This window comes from Zosterops lateralis, assembly GCF_965231275.1.
Source record: "Zosterops lateralis genome assembly, chromosome: 1".
Lineage (NCBI taxonomy): Eukaryota > Metazoa > Chordata > Aves > Passeriformes > Zosteropidae > Zosterops > Zosterops lateralis.
The window spans coordinates 1,398,941-1,421,021 of NC_139762.1; the positions used below are offsets into that span (position 1 = coordinate 1,398,941).

Below are 22,081 nucleotides of genomic sequence, written 5' to 3' on the forward strand. Positions count from 1 at the left end.
CTTTAGGATGAGTTTGGGGTTTTTGGGACGAGTTTGGGGGTCTTTGGGACGAGTTTGGGGCTCTTTGGGATGAGTTTGGGGGTCTTTGGGATGAGTTTGGGGGTCTTTGGGACGGGTTTGGGGGTCTTTGGGACGAGTTTGGGGGTCTTTGGGACGAGTTTGGGGGTCTTTGGGACGAGTTTGGGGGTCTTTGGGACGAGTTTGGGGCTTTTTGGGACGAGTTTGGGGCTTTTTGGGACGAGTTTGGGGCTCTTTGGGACGAGTTGGGGTCTTTGAGATGGAGTTTTTGGGATGAATTTGGGCTTTTTGGGACGAGTTTGGGTTTTTGGGAGTTGCTTTTGTAGCTCAGAACGTTGGGATTGTGCTGTTTGGAGAAAAGGTTGATCAGAGCCCGGTGAATCCTCAGTCTCAGCTTTTTCCTGGGAATTATTTGGGAAGGGCCCTCAGGATCATCCCATCCCACCCCTGCCGTGGCCAGGGACACTTTCCACCACCCCAGGCTGCTCCAAATCCTGTCCAGCCTGGCCTTGGCCACTTCCAGAGCTGCTGCTGAGCTGGAAAAAGTGTTTCCTGAGCTGGGAGCTGAAGGATGACAAATCCATGGATTTTTTTGCCGGGATTTTCCTGTAGGAAAAAAACTTTCTCTTGCTCTTACCTCATTTCCACTTCTCAACCAGAGTTTGAACTTCAATATCCAGCAGAACCAGGTTCTTCCTGACCTTTTGGATGTTTAAATTCCAACCAACCCAATTCCCAGAGTTTGGAGCTGCCACCACATTCCTCATGGAGCTTCTCCCACCAGCCTGGACCTGCTCAGGACAATCCCACACTGGTTTGGCTTGGAAAGAACCTCAAAACTCATCCAGTTCCAGCCCCACCATGGACAGGGACACTTTCCATGGTGCTCCAACCTGGATTTGGACATTTCCAGAGATGATCTTGAGCTGGAAAAAGTGTTTTCTGAGCTGGGAGCTGAAGGATGACAAATCCATGGATTTTTTACCGGGATTTTCCTGTAGGAAAAGAACTTTGTCTCGCTCTTACCTCGTTTCCACTTCTCAACCAGAGTTTGAACTCCTGAGAACTTCAATATCCAGCAGAACCAGCTTCTCCTCGACTCTTTGGATGTTTAAATTCCCAAAAGGACCTCAAAACTGATCCAATTCCAGCCCCACCATGGACAGGGACACTTTCCATGGTGCTTTGGACACTTCCAGGGATGGAACAGCCACATTTTCTCTGGACAAGCTGTTCCTGGTGGAATTTGATGGATTTTTTCCATCCTGCTTTGAGCAGCAGCTCTTTCATCTCTTGGTTTTGTTTTTTTCCTGGAAGAAAATTCTAAAATCCTCCTGTTTATCCTGATTTAAGAATTTGGGATACAAAACACCATGAAATCACTTCAGGAACCTCTTGGACCTTCAGTGACAGGACTGGGAGTTGAAACTTCCAAGGATTTATTTTTTTTATCCTCTTTTATCATAATGGAAATTACATTGGACCCTCCTGCTTTTTGGAGACCTCCCCAAAGGGGAAATTCAGTTTTTTTTTGGGAAGAAAATGCTTTTCCTGGTGATCCTGGTGGGGCTCAGGTTGGGATTTTGGGATTTAGGATCAGAGGATGGAACATCCCCTTGATTTTGTTCATCCCAATATGGATTCAGACAAGTCTGGAATTCCAAATTTTTTGTTGTGACCATTCCCAAGGATTTTTATATTTTTTTTTGGAGCTTTGGGGGAAGAAAATGCTTTTCCTGTTGGAGCTCAGGTTGGGATTTGGGATCAGAGTGTGGAACATCCCCTTGGTTTTGTTTATCTCATCCCAATATGGATTCAGACAAATCTGGAATTCCAAAGTTTTAATTGTGACCATTCCCGAGGATTTTATTTTGGAGTTTTGAGGGAAGAAAATGCTTTTCCTGGTGATCCTGGTGGGGCTCAGGTTGGGATTTGGGATCAGAGGATGGAACATCCCCTTGGTTTTGTTTATCTCACCCCAATATGGATTCAGACAAATCTGGAATTCCAGATTTTTAATTGTGACCATTCCCAAGGATTTTTATATATTTTTTTGGAGCTTTGGGGGAAGAAAATGCTTTTCCTGGTGGGGCTGATGGAGCTGAGGTTGGGATTTGGGATCAGAGTGTGGGACATTCCCTTTGGTTTTGTTCATCCCAATATGGATTCAGACAGTCTGGAATTCCAGATTTTTGGTTTTGACAATTCCCAAGGATTTTATTTTTTTTTGGAGCTTTGGGTGAAGAAAATGCTTTTCCTGTTGGAGCTCAGGTTGGGATTTGGGATCAGTGTGTGGAACATCCCTTTGGTTTTGTTTTTGTTCATCCCAATATGGATTCAGACAAGTCTGGAATTCCAAATTTTTAATTGTGACCATTCCCAAGGATTTTATTTTTTCTTTTTTTGGAGCTTTGGGGGAAGAAGATGCTTTTCCTGGTGATCCTGGTGGGGCTGAGGTTGGGATTTGGAATCAGAGGATGGAACATCCCCTTGGTTTTGTTCATCCCAATATGGATTCAGACAAATCTGGAATTCCAAATTTTTTGTTGTGACCATCCCAATGATTTTATTTTTTTTTTTTTGGAGCTTTGAGTGAAGAAAATGCTTTTCCTGGTGGGGCTCAGGCTGGGATTTGGGATCAGTGTGTGGAACATCCCCTTGGTTTTGTTTTTGTTCATCCCAATATGGATTCAGACAAATCTGGAATTCCAGATTTTTAATTGTGACCATTCCCAAGGATTTTATTTTGGAGTTTTGAGGGAAGAAAATGCTTTTCCTGGTGATCCTGGTGGGGCTCAGGTTGAGATTTGGAATCAGAGGATGGAACATCCCTTTGGTTTTGTTTATCTCACCCCAATATGGATTCAGACAAATCTGGAATTCCAAATTTTTTGTTGTGACCATCCCAATGATTTTATTTTTTTTTTTTTTTTTGGAGCTTTGGGGGAAGAAAATGCTTTTCCTGTTGGAGCTCAGGTTGGGATTTGGGATCAGTGTGTGGAACATCCCCTTGGTTTTGTTTTTATTCACCCCAATATGGATTCAGACAAGTCTGGAATTCCAGATTTTTAATTGTGACCATTCCCAAGGATTTTTTTTTTTGGAGTTTTGGGGGAAGAAAATGCTTTTCCTGGTGATCCTGGTGGGGCTGAGGTTGGGATTTGGGATCAGAGTGTGGAACATTTGTTCACCTCACCCCAATATGGATTCAGACAAATCTGGAATTCCAAATTTTTAATTGTGACCATTCCCAAGGATTTTTATTTTTTTTTTTTGGAGCTTTGGGGCAAGAAAATGCTTTTCCTGGTGATCCTGGTGGGGCTCAGGTTGGGATTTGGGATCAGAGGATGGAACATCCCCCTTGGTTTTGTTCATCCCAATATGGATTCAGACAAATCTGGAATTCCAAATTTTTTGTTGTGACCATCCCAATGATTTTATTTTTTTTTTTTTTTTGGAGCTTTGGGGGAAGAAAATGCTTTTCCTGTTGGAGCTCAGGTTGGGATTTGGGATCAGAGTGTGGGACATTCCCTTTGGTTTTGTTCATCCCAATATGGATTCAGACAAATCTGGAATTCCAGATTTTTAATTGTGACCATTCCCAAGGATTTTTTTTTTTTGAGTTTTGGGGGAAGAAAATACTTTTCCTGGTGATCCTGGTGGAGCTCAGGTTGGGATTTTGGGATTTGGGATCAGAGTGTGGAACATCCCTTTGTTTTTGTCCATCCCAATATGGATTCAGACAAGTCTGGAATTCCAAATTTTTTGTTGTGACCATCCCAATGATTTTTTTTTTTTTTATTTTTTTTTTTTTTTTTGGAGCTTTGGGGCAAGAAAATGCTTTTCCTGTTGGAGCTCAGGTTGGGATTTGGGATCAGAGTGTGGGACATTCCCTTTGGTTTTGTTCATCCCAATATGGATTCAGACAAGTCTGGAATTCCAGATTTTTAATTGTGACCATTCCTAAGGATTTTTATTTTGGAGTTTTGAGGGAAGAAAATGCTTTTCCTGGTGATCCTGGTGGGGCTCAGGTTGGGATTTGGAATCAGAGGATGGAACATCCCTTTGGTTTTGTTTATCTCACCCCAATATGGATTCAGACAAATCTGGAATTCCAAATTTTTTGTTGTGACCATCCCAATGATTTTATTTTTTTTTTTTTGGAGCTTTGGGGGAAGAAAATGCTTTTCCTGTTGGAGCTCAGGTTGGGATTTGGGATCAGAATGTGGAACATCCCTTTGGTTTTGTTCATCCCAATATGGATTCAGACAAATCTGGAATTCCAGATTTTTAATTGTGACCATTCCCAAGGATTTTATTTTGGAGTTTTGAGGGAAGAAAATGCTTTTCCTGGTGATCCTGGTGGGGCTCAGGTTGGGATTTGGGATCAGTGTGTGGAACATCCCTTTGGTTTTGTTTTTGTTCACCCCAATATGGATTCAGACAAATCTGGAATTCCAAAGTTTTAATTGTGACCATTCCCGAGGATTTTATTTTGGAGTTTTGAGGGAAGAAAATGCTTTTCCTGGTGATCCTGGTGGGGCTGAGGTTGGGATTTAGGATTGGAGTGTGGAAAATCCCCTTGGTTTTGTTCATCCCAATATGGATTCAGATAAGTCTGAAATTCCAGATTTTTAATTGTGACAATTCTCAAGGATTTTTTTTTTTTTTTTTTGGAGCTTTGGGGGAAGAAAATGCTTTTCCTGGTGATCCTGGTGGGGCTCAGGTTGGGATTTGGGATCAGAGTGTGGAACATTTGTTCACCTCATCCCAATATGGATTCAGACAAATGTGGAATTCCAGACTTTTGGTTTTGACAATTCCCAAGGATTTTATTTTTTTTGGAGCTTTGGGGCAAGAAAATGCTTTTCCTGGTGGGGCTGAGGTTGGGATTTGGAATCAGAGGATGGAACATCCCCCTTGGTTTTGTTTTTGTTCATCCCAATATGGATTCAGACAAATCTGGAATTCCAAAGTTTTAATTGTGACCATCCCAATGATTTTTTTTTTTTTTTTTTTGGAGCTTTGGGTGAAGAAAATGCTTTTCCTGGTGGGGCTCAGGTTGGGATTTTGGGATTTAGGATCAGAGTGTGGAACATCCCCCTTGTTTTTGTTCATCCCAATATGGATTCAGACAAATCTGGAATTCCAAATTTTTTGTTGTGACCATTCCCAAGGATTTTATTTTGGAGCTTTGGGGGAAGAAAATGCTTTTCCTGGTGGGGCTGAGGTTGGGATTTGGAATCAGAGTGTGGAACATCCCTTTGGTTTTGTTCACCCCAATATGGATTCAGATAAGTCTGAAATTCCAGATTTTCAGTTGTGACCATTCCCAAGGATTTTATTTTTTGGAGTTTTGGGTGAAGAAAATGCTTTTCCTGGTGATCCTGGTGGGGCTCAGGTTGGGATTTGGAATCAGAGTGTGGAACATCCCTTTGGTTTTGTTCACCCCAATATGGATTCAGATAAGTCTGAAATTCCAGATTTTCAGTTGTGACCATTCCCAAGGATTTTATTTTTTGGAGTTATGGAATTCCCCAGGCTGTTCCCTCTTGGTGTCACTTTGGGATTTGGAATCTTGGTTTATTTTCTGCCTTTTTCTAAGGAAAATCATCCACCAGGTTGGTTCCCTCAGCAAAAAAATGTGAGTTTTAAATCCTGGATATTTTCCAATCCACCTGGGAGTTGCTGAAGGGAGGAAAAAAAGCTGAATTTTCCACCTAAAATTCCTTTGGAATTCTCATTCCTTTAATTAAGGAGTTTAATGATGGTCCCACAAGGCTGTGGGATGGAGAGAAGAAAAGGAAAAAAATTTGATTTTTATTGCCTGAGAGTTTCCATGGGTTTTTCAGCTTTAATTTGTCTGGAAAATTTGGGTTATTTAAGAAAAATTCAGTTGATGTTTTTGGCTTTGGGGAATCATTTTTTAATGGGAATTTTTCCTTCCAGATTTTAGAATTCCTTGAGGAAAAGTGTTGGGAATATCCAAGTTGATGGAGTGTTGGTAGGGCAGGTTATTTTTATTTTATTTGATTTTTTTTCCCAATTTTTTTGGAGATAAACTTCCCTAAAAATGCTCCATCACCTCTCCAGTGTGATAGAACAGATTATTTTTATTTTCTTTGATTTTTTTCCCTATTTTTTCCCATTATTTTGGAGCTAAACATCCCTAAAAATTCTCCATCACCTCTCCAGTGTGATAGAACAGGTTATTTTAATTTTCTTTGATTTTTTTCCTGATTTTTCCCTTTTTTTTTTGAGATAAACATCCCTAAAAATGCTCCATCTCCTCTCCTGTGTGATAGAACAGGTTATTTTAATTTTCTTTGATTTTTTTCCTGATTTTTCCCTTTTTTTTTTGAGATAAACTTCCCTAAAAATGCTCCATCATTTCTCCTGTGTGATAGAACAGGTTATTTTAATTTTCTTTGATTTTTTTCCTGATTTTTCCCTTTTTTTTTTGAGATAAACATCCCTAAAAATGCTCCATCTCCTCTCCTGTGTGATAGAACAGGTTATTTTAAATTTTTTTAATTTTTTCCTGATTTTTCCCACTTTTTTTGGAGCTAAACTTCCCTAAAAATTCTCCATCATTTCTCCTGTGTGGTGGAACAAATTATTTTTATTTTCTTTGATTTTTTTCCCCATTTTTTTGGAGATAAACTTCCCTAAAAATGCTCCATCATCTCTCCTATGTGATAAAACAGGTTATTTTAATTTTCTTTGATTTTTTTCCCATTTTTTTTTTGGCTGGAAAATTCCCTAAAATTTTTCCCAGAGAAAAATTGGATTTTCCATCCCTGGAAATGTCCAAAGTGCTGGAAAACAACCTGGAATAATGGAAAATGCTCATGGGTTGGGAATGGGATGAGTTTAAGGTCCATTTAATTCTGGAATTTTTGAATTTTGGGGATTCTCTTAATGAGAGCAGCAGAAAAGGAGAATTTCCTCCCCAAATTCCAGGGAATTTCATTTAATTCCCAGCAGAAACCAAATGGATTCAACTCTCCATCAGCATCCAGGAAAAAAAAAATATGGTAAAAGCCACTTTGGATAATTAATTCCTTTTGGGGTTCAGGATCCTGTTGGAATTTTAAATTTCCACCTGAAAAAAAAAAACCCACTTTGGATAATTCCTTTTGGATTTAATTCCAAATTTCCACCTGAAAAAAACCCCACTTGGATAATTCCTTTTGGACTTCAGGATCTGGAAAATCTTTTTGGAAAAGTCGTTGAGGTTTGGGAAAAACCCTTAAATCACCAAATTCAAGGATTTTGTTGCGGGTTTTCCAAGGATGGGAATCCCCTGTTTCCTCTTTTTTTCCTGCAGGATTTTTCTGGGATTTGAAGGATCCCAACTCTCTTTTCTCCTTGTCATTAATTATCCATATTATTAATTATAAATAAGAAATTTAATTGCCTTTTTCCCAATATACAACTGATTAAAGGTGGAAATTTTTTTTGTATATAAAAATATTATTTTTGTATATATACAAAATATAATTTTTGTATGTATAAAATATACATTTTATATAAAATATAAACTTTGTATATATACAAAATATATTTTTTTTGTATATAAAAATATATAATTATTGTATATATTCAAAATATAATTTTTGTATGTATAAAATATACATTTTATATAAAATATAAATTTTGTATACACACAAAATTTTGTATATATACAAAATATATATTTTTGTGTATATAAAAATATATAATTATTGTATATATTCAAAATACAATTTTTGTATAAAATACACATTTTATATAAAATATAAACTTTGTATATATACAAAAATATATATTTTTTGTATAGAAAAATATATAATTATTGTATATATTCAAAATACAATTTTTGTATGTATAAAATATACATTTTATATAAAATATAAATTTTGTATATATACAAAAATATATATTTTTTTGTATATAAAATATATAATTATTGTATATATTCAAAATGCAATTTTTGTATATATAAAATATACATTTTATATAAAATATAAACTTTGTATATATACAAAATATATATTTTTTTGTATATAAAAATATATAATTTTCACTTCAGAACCCTCAGCTTCCACCTGGTGGTTTTAATTCTCTCCTACATCTGCTTGGGGAGTCTGGAAAATCTTTTTGGAAAAGTCGTTGAGGTTTGGGAACAACAATTAAATCACCAAATTCAAGGATTTTGTTGCGGGTTTTCCAAGGATGGGAATCCCCTGTTTCCTCTTTTTTTCCTGCAGGATTTTTCTGGGATTTGAAGGATCCCAGCTCTCTTTTCTCCTTGTCATTAATTATCCATATTATTAATTATAAATAAGAAATTTAATCGCCTTTTTCCCAATATAAAGCTGATTAAAGGTGGAAATTTTTTTTTAAATATAAAAATATATTATTTTTGTATATATACAAAATATAATTTTTGTGTATATAAAATACACATTTTATATAAAATATAAACTTTGTATATATACAAAAATATATTTTTTTTGTATATAAAAATATATAATTATTGTATATATTCAAAATATAATTTTTGTATGTATAAAATATACATTTTATATAAAATATAAACTTTGTATATATACAAAAATATATATTTTATTGTATATAAAAATATATAATTATTGTATATATTCAAAATACAATTTTTGTATGTATAAAATATACATTTTCTATAAAATATAAAGTTTGTATATATACAAAAATATATTTTTTTTGTATATAAAAATATATAATTATTGTATATATTCAAAATACAATTTTTGTATGTATAAAATACACATTTTATATAAAATATAAATTTTGTATACACACAAAATTTTGTATATATACAAAAATATATATTTTTTTGTATATAAAAATATATAATTATTGTATATATACAAAATATAATTTTTGTATATATAAAATACACATTTTATATAAAATATAAACTTTGTATATATACAAAAATATATATTTTTTTGTATATAAAAATATATAATTATTGTATATATTCAAAATACAATTTTTGTATGTATAAAATATACATTTTATATAAAATATAAACTTTGTATATATACAAAAATATATATTTTTTTGTATATAAAAATATATAATTTTCACTTCAGAACCCTCAGCTTCCACCTGGTGGTTTTAATTCTCTCCTACATCTGCTTGGGGAGTCTGGAAAATCTTTTTGGAGTCGTTGAGGTTTGGGAAAAACCCTTAAATCACCAAATTTAAAGATTTTTTTTGAGTGTTGACCCCACAAAACCTCAATCCCAAAATCCCAAACTCCTCTTTTTTTGGTGATTTTGAAATGAAAATCTCCTTTTAGGCCTCAGTGCTGCTCTCTGGGAGCTCCTGGATCTGTGGGGTTTGGAATTCCTGCCTCGAGAAAAGCGGAAAATTGGGAAAACCCAATTGACTCAGCAGGGAAAACAATCCTAATTAATTCATTTTCAAGCTGCCAAAATAGGAATTAATTATGCAAATAACCAGCAGTCAAGCCTTCATTAATATCTTTAATTTCTATCAATTTTTAGGCAGAAACTTTCAGGAAATTACTCAAATGGAAAAAAATCCCAAATCCACCTTTTTCAATCTTTTTTTTTTGAGGATTTTAATTCTGCAGTTGGAATAAGTGGAGAAAACACCAAACCAGCAAAAAGGTTTGCTCTGTCCTGATCCATGTGGGATTTTTCCAGGAAATTTTGGGGCCTCCCAAATGAGGGATTTTTTTCCAGGTGTCGTCGGTTTTTCCTTTTTTCCGTGTCCCAAATCCGTCCCGTTCCAAATCCAGATGTCCAATGTTAAATTTTTTATTTCTTTTTTTAATTTTTTTATTTCTACCTGCTGTTCACACCTTCTTTTCCTTATTTTTTTTCTCTTTTTCCATGTTTTCCCTGGCTGGATTGCAATAGAGAAGAAGAAAATGAGGTGAGTAAAAACAATTTTGATTTTCCTGGGTTGGTTTGGCCGAGATATTCCGTAAATCCAGAACCACGAGGGGCTGGATAAAGCCAGGGGAGGCTTTTCTGGAGTTCTTGGGTTAAATTTGGGATGGAGGGGCAGTAATTCTTATTAAATTTTGGAGGGAAGGGTGATAATTCTTATTAAGTTTGGGAATGAGGGGCAATAATTATAAAATTTGGAAAGGAGGGGCAATAATTCTTACAAAATTTGGGAAAAAAGGGGCAGCAATTCCCATTAAATTTGTGAAGGAAGGGCAATAATTCTTACAAAATTTGGGAATGTGGGGCAATAATTCCCATTAAATTTGGGAATGTGGGGCAATAATTCCCATTAAATTTGGGAATGTGGGGCAATAATTCCCATTAAATTTGGGAAGGAAGGGGCAATAATTCCCATTAAATTTGGGAATGTGGGGCAATAATTCCCATTAAATTTGGGAATGTGGGGCAATAATGATGGCACAGCTCAGTGTGGGTTGGTGCTGATTATTTAAAGACTCAATTTGTAAAAATAATGAGTTTTGCTGCCTGTGACTCCATGAATTTATTGGGAAAAGTGAAAACTCGGAGACCTGGGATAGATTTTAATCTCCTGGCTTTGTAATGAGGGCTGATAATCATTTTGGATGTGCTTTTTTTTTTTCCCATTTTGGGCAATTTTCTCTTCTGTAAAACGTGAGAAAAAGGAGAATTTCTTTTCCCCTGCTGAGTTTTTCCAGTAATTCCCATTTCTCACATTTCCCAAATTACCTGTGGAGTGTGTTTCAAATTCTGAATATTTTATTTTATTTTATTTTATTTTATTTTATTTTTTTTTTTAGTTTTATTTTATTTTGTTTTATTTTATTTTGTTTTATTGTATTTTGTTTTATTGTATTTTATTTTATTTTATGTTATTTTATTTTATTTTATGTTATTTTATTTTATGTTATTTTATTTTATGTTATTTTATTTTATGTTATTTTATTTTATGTTATTTTATTTTTATTTTATTTTATTTTATTTTATGTTATTTTATTTTTATTTTATTTTATGTTATTTTATTTTTATTTTATTTTATTTTTATTTTATTTTATGTTATTTTATTTTATGTTATTTTATTTTATTTTTATTTTATTTTATGTTATTTTATTATGTTATTTTATTTTTATTTTATGTTATTTTATTATGTTATGTTATTTTATTTTATTTTATGTTATTTTATTTTATTTTTTTGTATTTTATTTTATTGTATTTTATGTTATTTTATTGTATTGTATTTTATTTTATTTTGTTTTATTTTATTTTGTTTTATTTTATTTTTCAAGCTGCTTTTATTTAAGGGAAAAAAAAAATCCCTGGAAGGGTGAACAACATGAGGGGAAAATTCCATATTTAGGAAAAGGTGGATCCATCCCAACCTCCTTATCCCCTTCATTTCAAAGCTCTAGGAGGATTTTGATCAAAATATTAATGTTTGAAATAATTGGCACCGAAGTTGGAGCAAAAAGGAAAACTCTGAAATGCTGATTCCCTGAATTTCCAAGATTTTAAATTATTTTTTATAAAATAAAATAACTAATTTTATTAGTAAATAAGATAATAATACATAATAAAATCATAATAAATAAAAAATAATAATAAGTAAAAATATTAATAGATAAAAATAATAATCCAAGATTTTAAATTATTTTTTATAAAATAAAATAACTAATTTTATTAGTAAATAAGATAATAAATAATAAAATCATAATAAATAAAAAATAATAATAAATAAAAAATAAATAAAAATAATAATAAATAAAAAATCATAATAAATAAAAAATAAATTAAAATAATAAAAAAAATAAAATAATAAATAGAAATAATAATAAATAATAAAATAATAATAAATAAAAAATAATAATATAAATAATAATAAAATAAAATGATAAAAATAAAAAAATAATAAAATAATTTTATAAATAACTATTAATTTGTTATTTATAATTGATATGATTAAAGAATTCTATCCCTGATAAGAATTTGGGTTCAGATTTGTGGAATTCCTTCAGGATATGGTTGGAGAGGAACCTGTTCACTTTTCTTGCAGGTTGGAGTAAAAAAATGAGAATTTCTGGTTTTAAGGATAATAATTAATCCAGAAATCCCTCAAAATGCTCTTCCCTCCCTCTTCAGGAGGATGATCTCAGTAATATTAATTTCTTCCTTCATTCTTCTGTGAATTAATTGATATAAACTTGTGGATTATTCCCAATTTCATGTTTGCTGTGTGGATTCTCTGGAAAACAGGGATGGAATTTTCAGCAGGAATTTGTGGAGATAATTCTGAGTTGTGGTGAAAGGAGCCCATTTCAGAGCTGGAAATGCTCCTTTTTTCCAAAATCAATATTTTAAGTGCCCTTTTAGCCATGAAACTCCTTTAAAAATCATCCCTAAAATTTCCTCTCATAAAAACCCCACAGATTTCTAAGAAATTCTTTTAGATTTTGCTCCAGATTTTCCCACAATGAAGGAAATTTGCTGCTGCAGATCCAGAGTGATGCAGGATTGGGTCACCACAGACCATTAAAAAATGCTCAAAAATGAAACCCCCCAATGCTTTGGAAAAAAAAAAAGGATTTTCTGGGATATTTGATATCCCAGATTGCAGAAAAAAAAAAGAATTTCCAGTCCACCGATCCCTCATTTAATCATTTACAGCGGCGCCTCAAGCCCGGGCAGCTCCACCTTGTTTTCCATGAGTTAAAGGATAACAAAAATCCTTAATAATTCACAGGGGGCTGCAGGAAACTGCTGTTCTTGCCAAAAATGTGCTGCTACGGCAGCAAAACCCGGCTCTGGACAGTTTGGATGTGACTTTTTCCATTGGAATGATGGTAAATTACACAAAATGTAATTTCCAGAGCAGCTGTGGATCCCTGGAAATGTCCAAGGCCAGGAATAATCCTGAAGGTCTCTTCAATCCAAACCATTCTGGAATTCCACAATTCTGATGCAATTTGGATTTTTGGAGACAACAAATCCCTTTTTCCCGCTTTAATTTCGCCACGATTTTATTGATGAGCTCTAAGATTTAAAATAAGGGGAGAAATGCCCCAAATGGGTGAATTTAGGGCGCTGTGGGGTTTGAAAATTCCTGAGTTTGGGCTTGGAAGGAGCTCCTGGGTGGGAGGAAACCTGTTGGGAAGGACGTGGAGCTTGGAACACTCGGTTGATCCAGAGGTGACGGAGTCGTCGCGCACCGTTGGCTCCTGATGGGAATTCCTGGGGAGTTGTTAATTAATGCTGGTCTAGGCATTAATTAATGACCTGGAGATTATTAATGACCTGGAGAATGTTGTCGAGGGGAGGTGGGAAAAGATGGGGTTTAAATTCCTGCTGGAGTTGTTTGTTGTTGTTGGTCTGGTTTGTGCTGGAATCAAAATTCCAGAATCCCGGAATGGTTTAGGTGGGAAGAGACATTCAGGATCATCCAGTGTCACCCCTGGCAGGGCAGGGACACCTCCCACTGTCCCAGGAGGATCCAGCCTGACCTTGGGCACTGCCAGGGATCCCGGGGCAGCTACAGCAAATCTGGGAATTCCCAATTCCCAAAAATCCCATTTAAGCAGCTCAAAGCCATTCCCTGTGTCCTGTCCCTCCATCCCTTGTCCCCAGTCCCTCTCCAGCTCTCCTGGAGCCCCTTCAGGCCCTGCCAGGGGCTCTGAGCTCTCCCTGGAGCTTCTCCTCTCCAGGGGAACATTCCCAGCTCTCCCAGCCCTGGAGCAGCTCCGGGGCCTCCTCTGGATCTCTCCAGCAGCTCCTGTGGATTTTGGGCTCCAGGCCTGGGGCAGCTCTGCAGGTGGGGATTCACCTGAGGGGGCAGAGGGGCACAATCCCAGCCCTGGATCCCCTTTTCCAGCAGAAAATTCCAACTTGACTTCCCTGGGAATTCCAGCCCAGCCAGGAATTCCTAATTCCCAACATCCCACCTAAATCTCCTTCTGTCAGCTCAAAGCCATTCCCAGTGTCCTGTCCCTCCATCCCTCATCCCAAATCCCTCTCCAGCTCTCCTGGAGCCCCTTCAAGCCCTTCAAGGGGCTCTGAGCTCTCCCTGGAGCTTCTCCAGTACTGGATTTCTGCGTGCAGGTTGAGTCAAATAAAAACAAACATACTTTAAGCTTAAAATTTAGGATATTTTGCAGCCTGGGACCACAGAAACAGCATAAAAAAAGCGCAGAGTTTTACCCTCAATTAACTTCATAAGCTGAACTCTCTTTTTTAAAATATAAGAATTAAATGATAAAAGGATTTTGAGCTCGGTCATTAATAAGTCAGATTAAAAAGCCTCAGCCCAAACCTCAGAGGAGGTTTCGTTTCAAGTTGGAGAAATCTGAGGAATTGATTTTTTTTCAGGACAGAGCCGGGCAATGAAGAAAAACCCAGGGTTTTCATTTCTCTTTTATCGTCATGAAAAATTCACCAGGTGAAAGGAAATGCTGCAGAGCTGAGTTCAAACCCCCTCAAAATTCAATTCCTCCAACAGCATCTTCTTTTTCTTCCGCAGGGCAAACCCGAGACGGTGCCGAGAGCCGGTTTTATCAAAGGCCCCGTGTTCAAAGGCGTCGCCTCCAGCCGCTTCTTGCCCAAAGGCACCAAAACCAAGGTTAACCTTGAGGAGCAGGGAAGACAGAAAGTGTCTTTCAGCTTCAGTTTAACCAAGAAAACTTTACCCAATCGATTCCTGACTGCTCTGGGAAACGAGAAACAAAATGAAACTCCCACCCCTCCAGCGGTTCCCCTTCCGAGCGATTTTAGCCCCAAAAACAAACCGGACTTGGGGGACGCCGCCGGTTCAGCCGAGGAATCTTCTCCCCCGAAACCCAAGGTGGAACTGGGGAAGATCCATTTTAAAAAACATTTGTTGAACGTCACGGCGAAGCCACCAGCGGCTCCGGTACCGACGCCGGCACCGGATCCGGTGGCTTTGGCCGTGGATTTTCCCCCCACGCCGCCGCCTCCCCCGCCCCCTCCGCCGCCTCCTCCGGTGTCACCGACGCCGGTTCCAGGCGCCACGGCCCTGGTGACGGCGATGCCGGCGCTGCTGCTGTCACCGCCCGGCGATGCCGAAACCCCGAGGGAGCCGAGCCACGCGCTGCCCAGGGAAACCTCGGAGCCCGACGCCAAACGGGACCCGGCGTCGCGCGGCTCGGAGGAACTGGCGGCTCCGGCCGCGCCCGAGCAGACGGAGAAAACCCCACCGAAGGAAGATTCCCATATTGGGAAGGAGGATGAGGTTTGTGACGGCTCCAAGGGCGCTCCCGCGTGCTCCCGGAGCAGGCAGGGGGCCAAGAGGAAGTTCTCCCAGTCGGACGGCGCGGCGCAGGGCTCGGAGTCCGACGAGGATTCTGTGAGGACCTCCTCCAGCCAGCGGTCGCACGAGCAGAAGATCTCCAGCACGGAGAAGGAGAGAGATTCCAGACGGAGCTCCGCGTCCGTCCGGGGCGACGAGCCGGGCAAGTCCTCGTCGCGCTCCAGGTCGGACAGGGACGAGAAGTACTCGAGTTATTCCAAATCGGACAGAGACTCGCGGTACTCGTCCTCCCGCTCGCGCTCGGACAGAGAGAGGAGGAGAAGCCGGTCTCATTCCCGCTCCCGCTCCGATCGCAGCTCCCGAACCAGCTCCTCCTACTCGAGGTCGGAGCGCTCGCATTATTACGACTCCGACCGCCGGTACCACCGGAGCTCCCCGTACCGGGAACGCTCCCGGTATTCCCGGTCGTACGCGGAGAGCCGGGCGCGGGAGAGCTCGGACTCGGAGGACGAGTACAGGAGGACACATTCCAGGTCCGGCGACTCCAGGCGTACGTCCTCCCATTCCTCCTCCTCCTACAGAGACTCGAGATCCTCTTACTCCAAGTCGGACAGGGACAGCAGGGCGGAGTCGTCTCACGCCGACGTGGACAGGAGAGGGAGGTCGTCTTCGAAAGCGGATCGAGATTCCAAAAGGACTTCGGAAAGCGAAGCGTCCAAAAGGTGCTCTCCCCTCGATGAACTGGGCTATCGGAAGGGGTCGTCGTCCCATTCCAAGCCCGACAGTAATGTGAATTCCTCCCGCTATAAATCCACCCCTCCCAAGGCCCCCGCACCAAAGCCTGATAAATTTAAGAGTTCTTTCTGTTGTACAGAATCGATTGAAGAAATCAAGTCCAAGTCTAATTCTCTAGATTTAGAGACCTCTTGTGTAAAGAGCAATGAGATCAGGGTGTCCAGCGTGAAAAAGTTGGAAAGGGAAAAGACGCTTTCTCCCTTAAATCAGTTCAGCGATTCTCCCGCTTTGCCGAAGGCCGACGAGTCCAAGGCGGGTTTAACCAGCTCAAAATCCGAGGAACTTGCAGCAAACCGAGGCCACGACAGTGTTAAGGAGCAAGAAACGTTCTTGAAGGCAAAGCACGATGCCTTAAGAACGTGTTTCCCCACGGAATCGAGTGTGAACGGCTCCGCGGAGGGTCAGGAGGAGGGTCTGGCAACTTCCAGTGCCTCCAGAGCCGAGGATGTCGACCCGGGTCGGTCGGAGGCGTCGCCCGCCGTCGAGACGAGCCCGTTGCCATCCAATGGGTTTGAGAGCACGGATGTGTCCCAACAGAAAGAGCTGGATGATTCCCAGGTCCAGTCCAGCGAGTGCAACAGCCTGTTCCAGGAATCGGAGGCTCCGGCGCCGCGGCAGCCGGAGGAATCCGCCCCTCTCCCTGTCGTGAATGTAGATCCCACCAAAACTGTCCTTCAGTTGGAAGAGGAGGCGACTCCGTGCGACAAAACCAAAGAACCCGTTTTTTGCTACATTTCCGACGATGCCGCCCCCGGTTTGTACCACTCGGAAGTGGAAATCGAGGCGGAACCGGCGGATTTGAAGGTGACATCCGAGAGTTTCCTGGAGGTGCAGGTGGAGCCGCAGACGGTGACGTGCGATTACGAGAGCGCGGAGGATTCCCGTTCCAAATCTGCCGGGGAGGATGAGCACGGCCATCCTTCCCGTAATAAAATCAGCCTGGCAGTGGAGAGCTCCAGCAGGGATTCCTCCCAGGATGGGAAGCTCCAGTCGGATCATCCCACGCCAGAGGAAAGCGTCTCTTCCAAATGGGACGTTCCCCCGCCGGGTGTTTGCCGGGAGCTGCTCCAGCATTCAGAAGCCGAGGAGATGCTGGAGTTGGATGCTCAGCACGTTGATCTTGGCTCAGCAAAAGGCAAATCCTCGTTCCAGAATGAACATTCCTACTATTCGGAAGTGCCGCTGGAGCGCCGCGGCAGGGAGGTCGTGGAAGACGGCGCCGTGTCCACCGAGGGAGCGGAGCTGGATGAGCTGAGGGTTCAATGTCCCGGAGTATCAGCAGAGAGGGATGAGGGAAGCGAGCCCTTGGTGGCTTCAGCTTTTCCAGACGCTTTTTACCCCTGCTCTGATGTCATTGTCACCGCAGAGGACACGGAGATGGTGACCCAAGCCCCGACCTGCGACAGCAGCGGCGGCACCTCCGAGTTCATTCCCGCCGGCCACGACGATTATTCCGACACGGGCGACAGCGACAGCGACGGGGGCAGCGAGGACAGCGACACGGAGGACTCGGATTCCGATGACGGGACGCCACGGAAGAGGCTCCAGTCGGTTGTGGTGGTTCCCAAGAACTCCACCATTGCCACGGAGGAGAACAGCCCCGGCTCCTCCCGCAGCAGCCGGCGCTTCTCCGACCACTGGGACGACGAGCGGCCCGAGCCCAGCAGGACCTACTATGAAGAGAGGCCAGAAAACACAGGGAGCAAAGTTGGTCCTCAAGTGGAGAGCAGATGTTCTCCCAGAGGGATGGAGAAGAGCCCGGCCACCTCCACGGAGCTGAGCAGGAAGGAGGCGGAGGAGCTGCGGGCCGATCCGTGCCAGGCCCAGAGCGACGGCGTGGACAGCACGAGCCAGGCTGACCTGGCGGCTGATTGCCACGGCAAAGCTGGCACGGAGGAGAGGATGATGCCACCAGACGTGGTGGCCGTGGGGAGACCCGTGGGCCACCCAGAGGAGCAACCCTTCTGTGTCCCGGAGAGTTTGGAAAGCACCGACACGTCCCGACACCAAACGAGCTCTTCCAAGCCCGACAGTCGGCAAGGACAGGACGGGATGAACCAATCCAGCCTCGGGGATTACTCCAGACTGGATGGATTCCGTGCCCCGGAGGAGATGAGTGCTGTGGGATGGGACTTTTCCCAGCAGGAGAAGCCCAGCAGCACCTACCAGCAGCCGGACAGCAGCTTTGGGATGTACTCGGGCTACGTTTACCAGCCTGGCTCGGGAGCTTATCCCACCTCCCAGAGCTACTGGCAAGGCAACGGTTATTGGGACGCCAGGACAGCCAGCAGAGCCTCCGTGGTGAGCTATGAACGGATCCAAGGGCAGGTACCAGATTCCCTCACAGAAGACCACGAGGAGTTTGAAGAGGATGAACATTGGGATGAGGACTGCAAGCCCCGCTTTCCCAGCCCCTCTGGAAAACCCCAAGTGCCCGAGCAGAAGGAGAAAAACTCAGTTCAGGCACACGAAATCAGCAGCAATTCCACCAAGGAACCAATGACGGGCGGGGAGAAGAAAGAAGAGGTGAAATCTTTGGAGAAAAACGATGTGAAGGAACGAGGCCCACCAAAAAAAAGGCGTCCGGAGTTGGAGAGCGACTCCGAGAGCGACGGAGACTCCGGGGAGAAGAGGAAGGGGAAGCTGGAGGGGGAGCAGGTGGAGCCAACACCTCAGGATTCCTCCATGGTGGGCAGGTTGTGCATCATGGACGATTTCAGGGACCCCCAGCGCTGGAAGGAGTTTGCCAAGCAGGGGAAGATGCCCTGTTACTTCGACCTCATCGAGGAGAACGTTTACCTGACAGAGAGGTAACTGCTACCTTTAATTCCTGCAGAGAGTTTGGGGTTTAATTTCCCTTTGGTTCTGGGTTTTTATGGCCGAATTGGAATCCTTTGGACAGAAGGACAGGGATGTTGCATTCCCCACATTTGGAAAAGCCACTCCAGGTTCTCTTCTCCCAAAAAAAATCCCCCAGTTTGGCCCAGATGGTCCCAAGTGCTGAGAAAAGATGGAAAACGGGAAGATCAGAGGGAAAAGTTAAATTATTTATACCCTTTTTTATAGTTTTACCAGCTCCTGCCAGTTTAATGTCCCCAAATGCCACCTCTCCCCCTTTCTGTTGGCACAGGGAATTCTGTCAGGTGTGGGGAAGCTTTTGGACAAACCAGGTGCTTTTCCAAAGGTTTTGGTTACTTCCATGTCTTTGTTTATTATCTCAGAGGAGCATTTTTAGATTTAACGGCCATAATTCTATTTTTTTTTCCCTCATGGATTTTTTTGCCTTGTTGGCAAAAATTTTTTGCTTTTGCCACGCTCCAAAGCATTCACCAGATCCTTCATAGGAGGTAAAATATGAATTATTAGATGCCCTGTTTTTTGTCTAACTCTAATTTTCTCCTCTTTTTCATCCTTTTACTCTCTGCCAAAGCAGAGGTTGAAGTAACCAAACCCTCCAATTTGCCTTATTAAAATAAGGATGTCCAAATAAACATAGACAGGGAGGAAAAAGGAAAACCAGCTAAATATCCTGGGAATTCTCTTGAAGTCATCACCTTTTGCCATCCCAAAGTCATCACCAAGCCAAATGTCCTTGGTTATTCCCATCCCTTCCAATGGTTATCTTAGGATGTCAAAAAATTTATTTCTCCCTTTTTTTTTTTTTTTTTAATTCCAAAAAACCACTTCTGAAGCTTTAAGGAGGAATTTCTCCACCTGGCTGCTGCCTCACTTGTTTTTTCCACGCCTTGTTTTTCCCCCCAGGAAGAAGAACAAATCCCACAGGGACATCAAGAGGATGCTGTGTGAGTGTCCCCCTCTGTCCAAGGAGGAGAGGGCTCAGGGGGAGGTGGCCTGCGGAGAGGATTGTCTCAACCGCCTGCTCATGATCGAGTGGTGAGTCCTTGGGTGGGCCTGGAGGTGTCCTGGGAATCCTTGAGAAAACTCAGGAATTTCCTGGGAGGTGGGAATGGATTTCTGAGCTGGCCTGGAGTGACCATCCCTCCATCCCTGGAAAGGTTGGAGCAATCAAGGTGTTCCTGCTCATGGCAAGAAGGTGGAATGAGATGATCCTTAAGATCCTTTCCCACCCCAAACCATTCCATAATTTCAGGAATTTCCTGGGAGGTGGGAATGGATTTCTGAGCTGGTCTGGAATGACCATCCCTCCATCCCTTGGAGCAATCAAGGTGTTCCTGCTCATGGCAAGAATTTCAGGAATTTCCTGGGAGGTGGGAATGAATTTCTGAGCTGGTCTGGAGTGACCATCCCTCCATCCCTTGGCGCAATCAAGCCCATGGCAAGAAGGTGGAATGAGATGATCCTTAAGATCCTTTCCCACCCCAAACCATTCCATAATTTCAGGAATTTCCTGGGAGGTGGGAATGGATTTCTGAGCTGGCCTGGAGTGACCATCCCTGGAAGGCTTGGAGCAATCAAGGTGTCTTTGCTCATGGCAAGAAGGTGGACTGAGATAATTTTTTAAGATCCTTTCCCACCCAAAACCATTCCATAATTTCAGGAATTTCCTGGGAGGTGGGAATGGATTTCTGAGCTGGCCTGGAGTGACCATCCCTCCATCCCTGGAAGGCTTGGAGCAATCAAAGTGTCCCTGCCCATATCAAGGGGATGGAATGAGATGATCCTTAAGATCCTTTCTCACCCCAAACCATTCCATAATTCCATGATTTAAATCTTGGGATGGTCTGCAGGAGATCAGCCCTCAAAACCTCCTGGATCTCCTTTCTCCAGAGCTTCTCCAGCCTGTGGCTGGTGTTTCCTCCTTCTGGAAGAGTTTTGCTGCTCCATGGTCGTGGTGCTTGGTGAGATCCCCCCCAGCATGAGGATTTTGGAAAGATTGGAATTACCTGGCAAAATCTCAATTTCTGCTTTTATCTCCTCACCCAGACCTCGGGCAGGGAATATCTTGCAGGAATAACCCCCAAAATAAGTGGAGAAAAGCCCAATTCTCCCCATTGAGATGCCCTGATATAGAAATCCAGCAGGATCAACATTCCGAACATTTTTTTACCTTTCCATAAATAAACAATCTTGCATTTGTGCGGATGCATTTGCGGGTTTTTTTTTTCCTCCAAACTTTACCTGTCTCACCTGAGTCTCACCTGTATCTCACCTGTGTCTCACCTGTGCCTCACCTGTCCCAGGTAAATTAAATAGGAAATTTTGGGTGAATTTTGGGTGAATTTTACTCAATTTTGGTGTAAAATTTCCGCGTTTTTTGCGATTTTTTTCGGGGTTTTTTTTCCTCCAACCCTCACCTGTGTCTCACCTGTGTCTCACCTGTGTCTCACCTGTGTCTCACCTGTGTCTCACCTGTGTCTCACCTGTGCCTCACCTGTCCCAGGAGAATTTTGGGTGAATTTTGGGTGAATTTTACTCAATTTTGGTGTAAAATTTCCGCGATTTTTGCGATTTTTTCGGGGTTTTTTTTCCTCCAAACTTTTCCTCCAAACCTGTGCCTCACCTGTGTCTCACCTGTGTCTCACCTGTGCCTCACCTGTATCTCACCTGTCCCAGGTAAATTAAATAGGAAATTTTGGGTGAATTTTGGGTGAATTTTACTCAATTTTGGTGTAAAATTTCCGCGTTTTTTGCGATTTTTTTCGGGGTTTTTTTTTCCTCCAACCCTCACCTGTGTCTCACCTGTGTCTCACCTGTGTCTCACCTGTGTCTCACCTGTGTCTCACCTGTGTCTCACCTGTGCCTCACCTGTCCCAGGAGAATTTTGGGTGAATTTTGGGTGAATTTTACTCAATTTTGGTGTAAAATTTCCGCGATTTTTGCCATTTTTTCGGGGTTTTTTTTCCTCCAAACTTTTCCTCCAAACCTGTGTCTCACCTGTGTCTCACCTGTGTCTCACCTGTGTCTCACCTGTGCCTCACCTGTGTCTCACCTGTGCCTCACCTGTCCCAGGTAAATTAAATAGGAAATTTTGGGTGAATTTTGGGTGAATTTTACTCAATTTTGGTGTAAAATTTCCGCGTTTTTTGCGATTTTTTTCGGGGTT

General features: G+C 41.5%; 1 protein-coding gene across 1 annotated transcript in view; it reads left to right on the forward strand.

Moving 5' to 3' along the window:
- Positions 1-9,638: 9,638 nt before the first annotated feature.
- Positions 9,639-22,081, forward strand: part of SETD2 (SET domain containing 2, histone lysine methyltransferase) — a 78,282-nt gene continuing 65,839 nt past the window's right edge. Inside the window, 4 exon segments of the mRNA XM_083877527.1 lie at positions 9,639-9,887; positions 9,890-9,951; positions 14,515-18,866; positions 19,819-19,950. Coding sequence (XP_083733653.1) covers positions 9,740-9,887; positions 9,890-9,951; positions 14,515-18,866; positions 19,819-19,950 — 4,694 coding nt within the window. The 5' untranslated portion in view covers positions 9,639-9,739.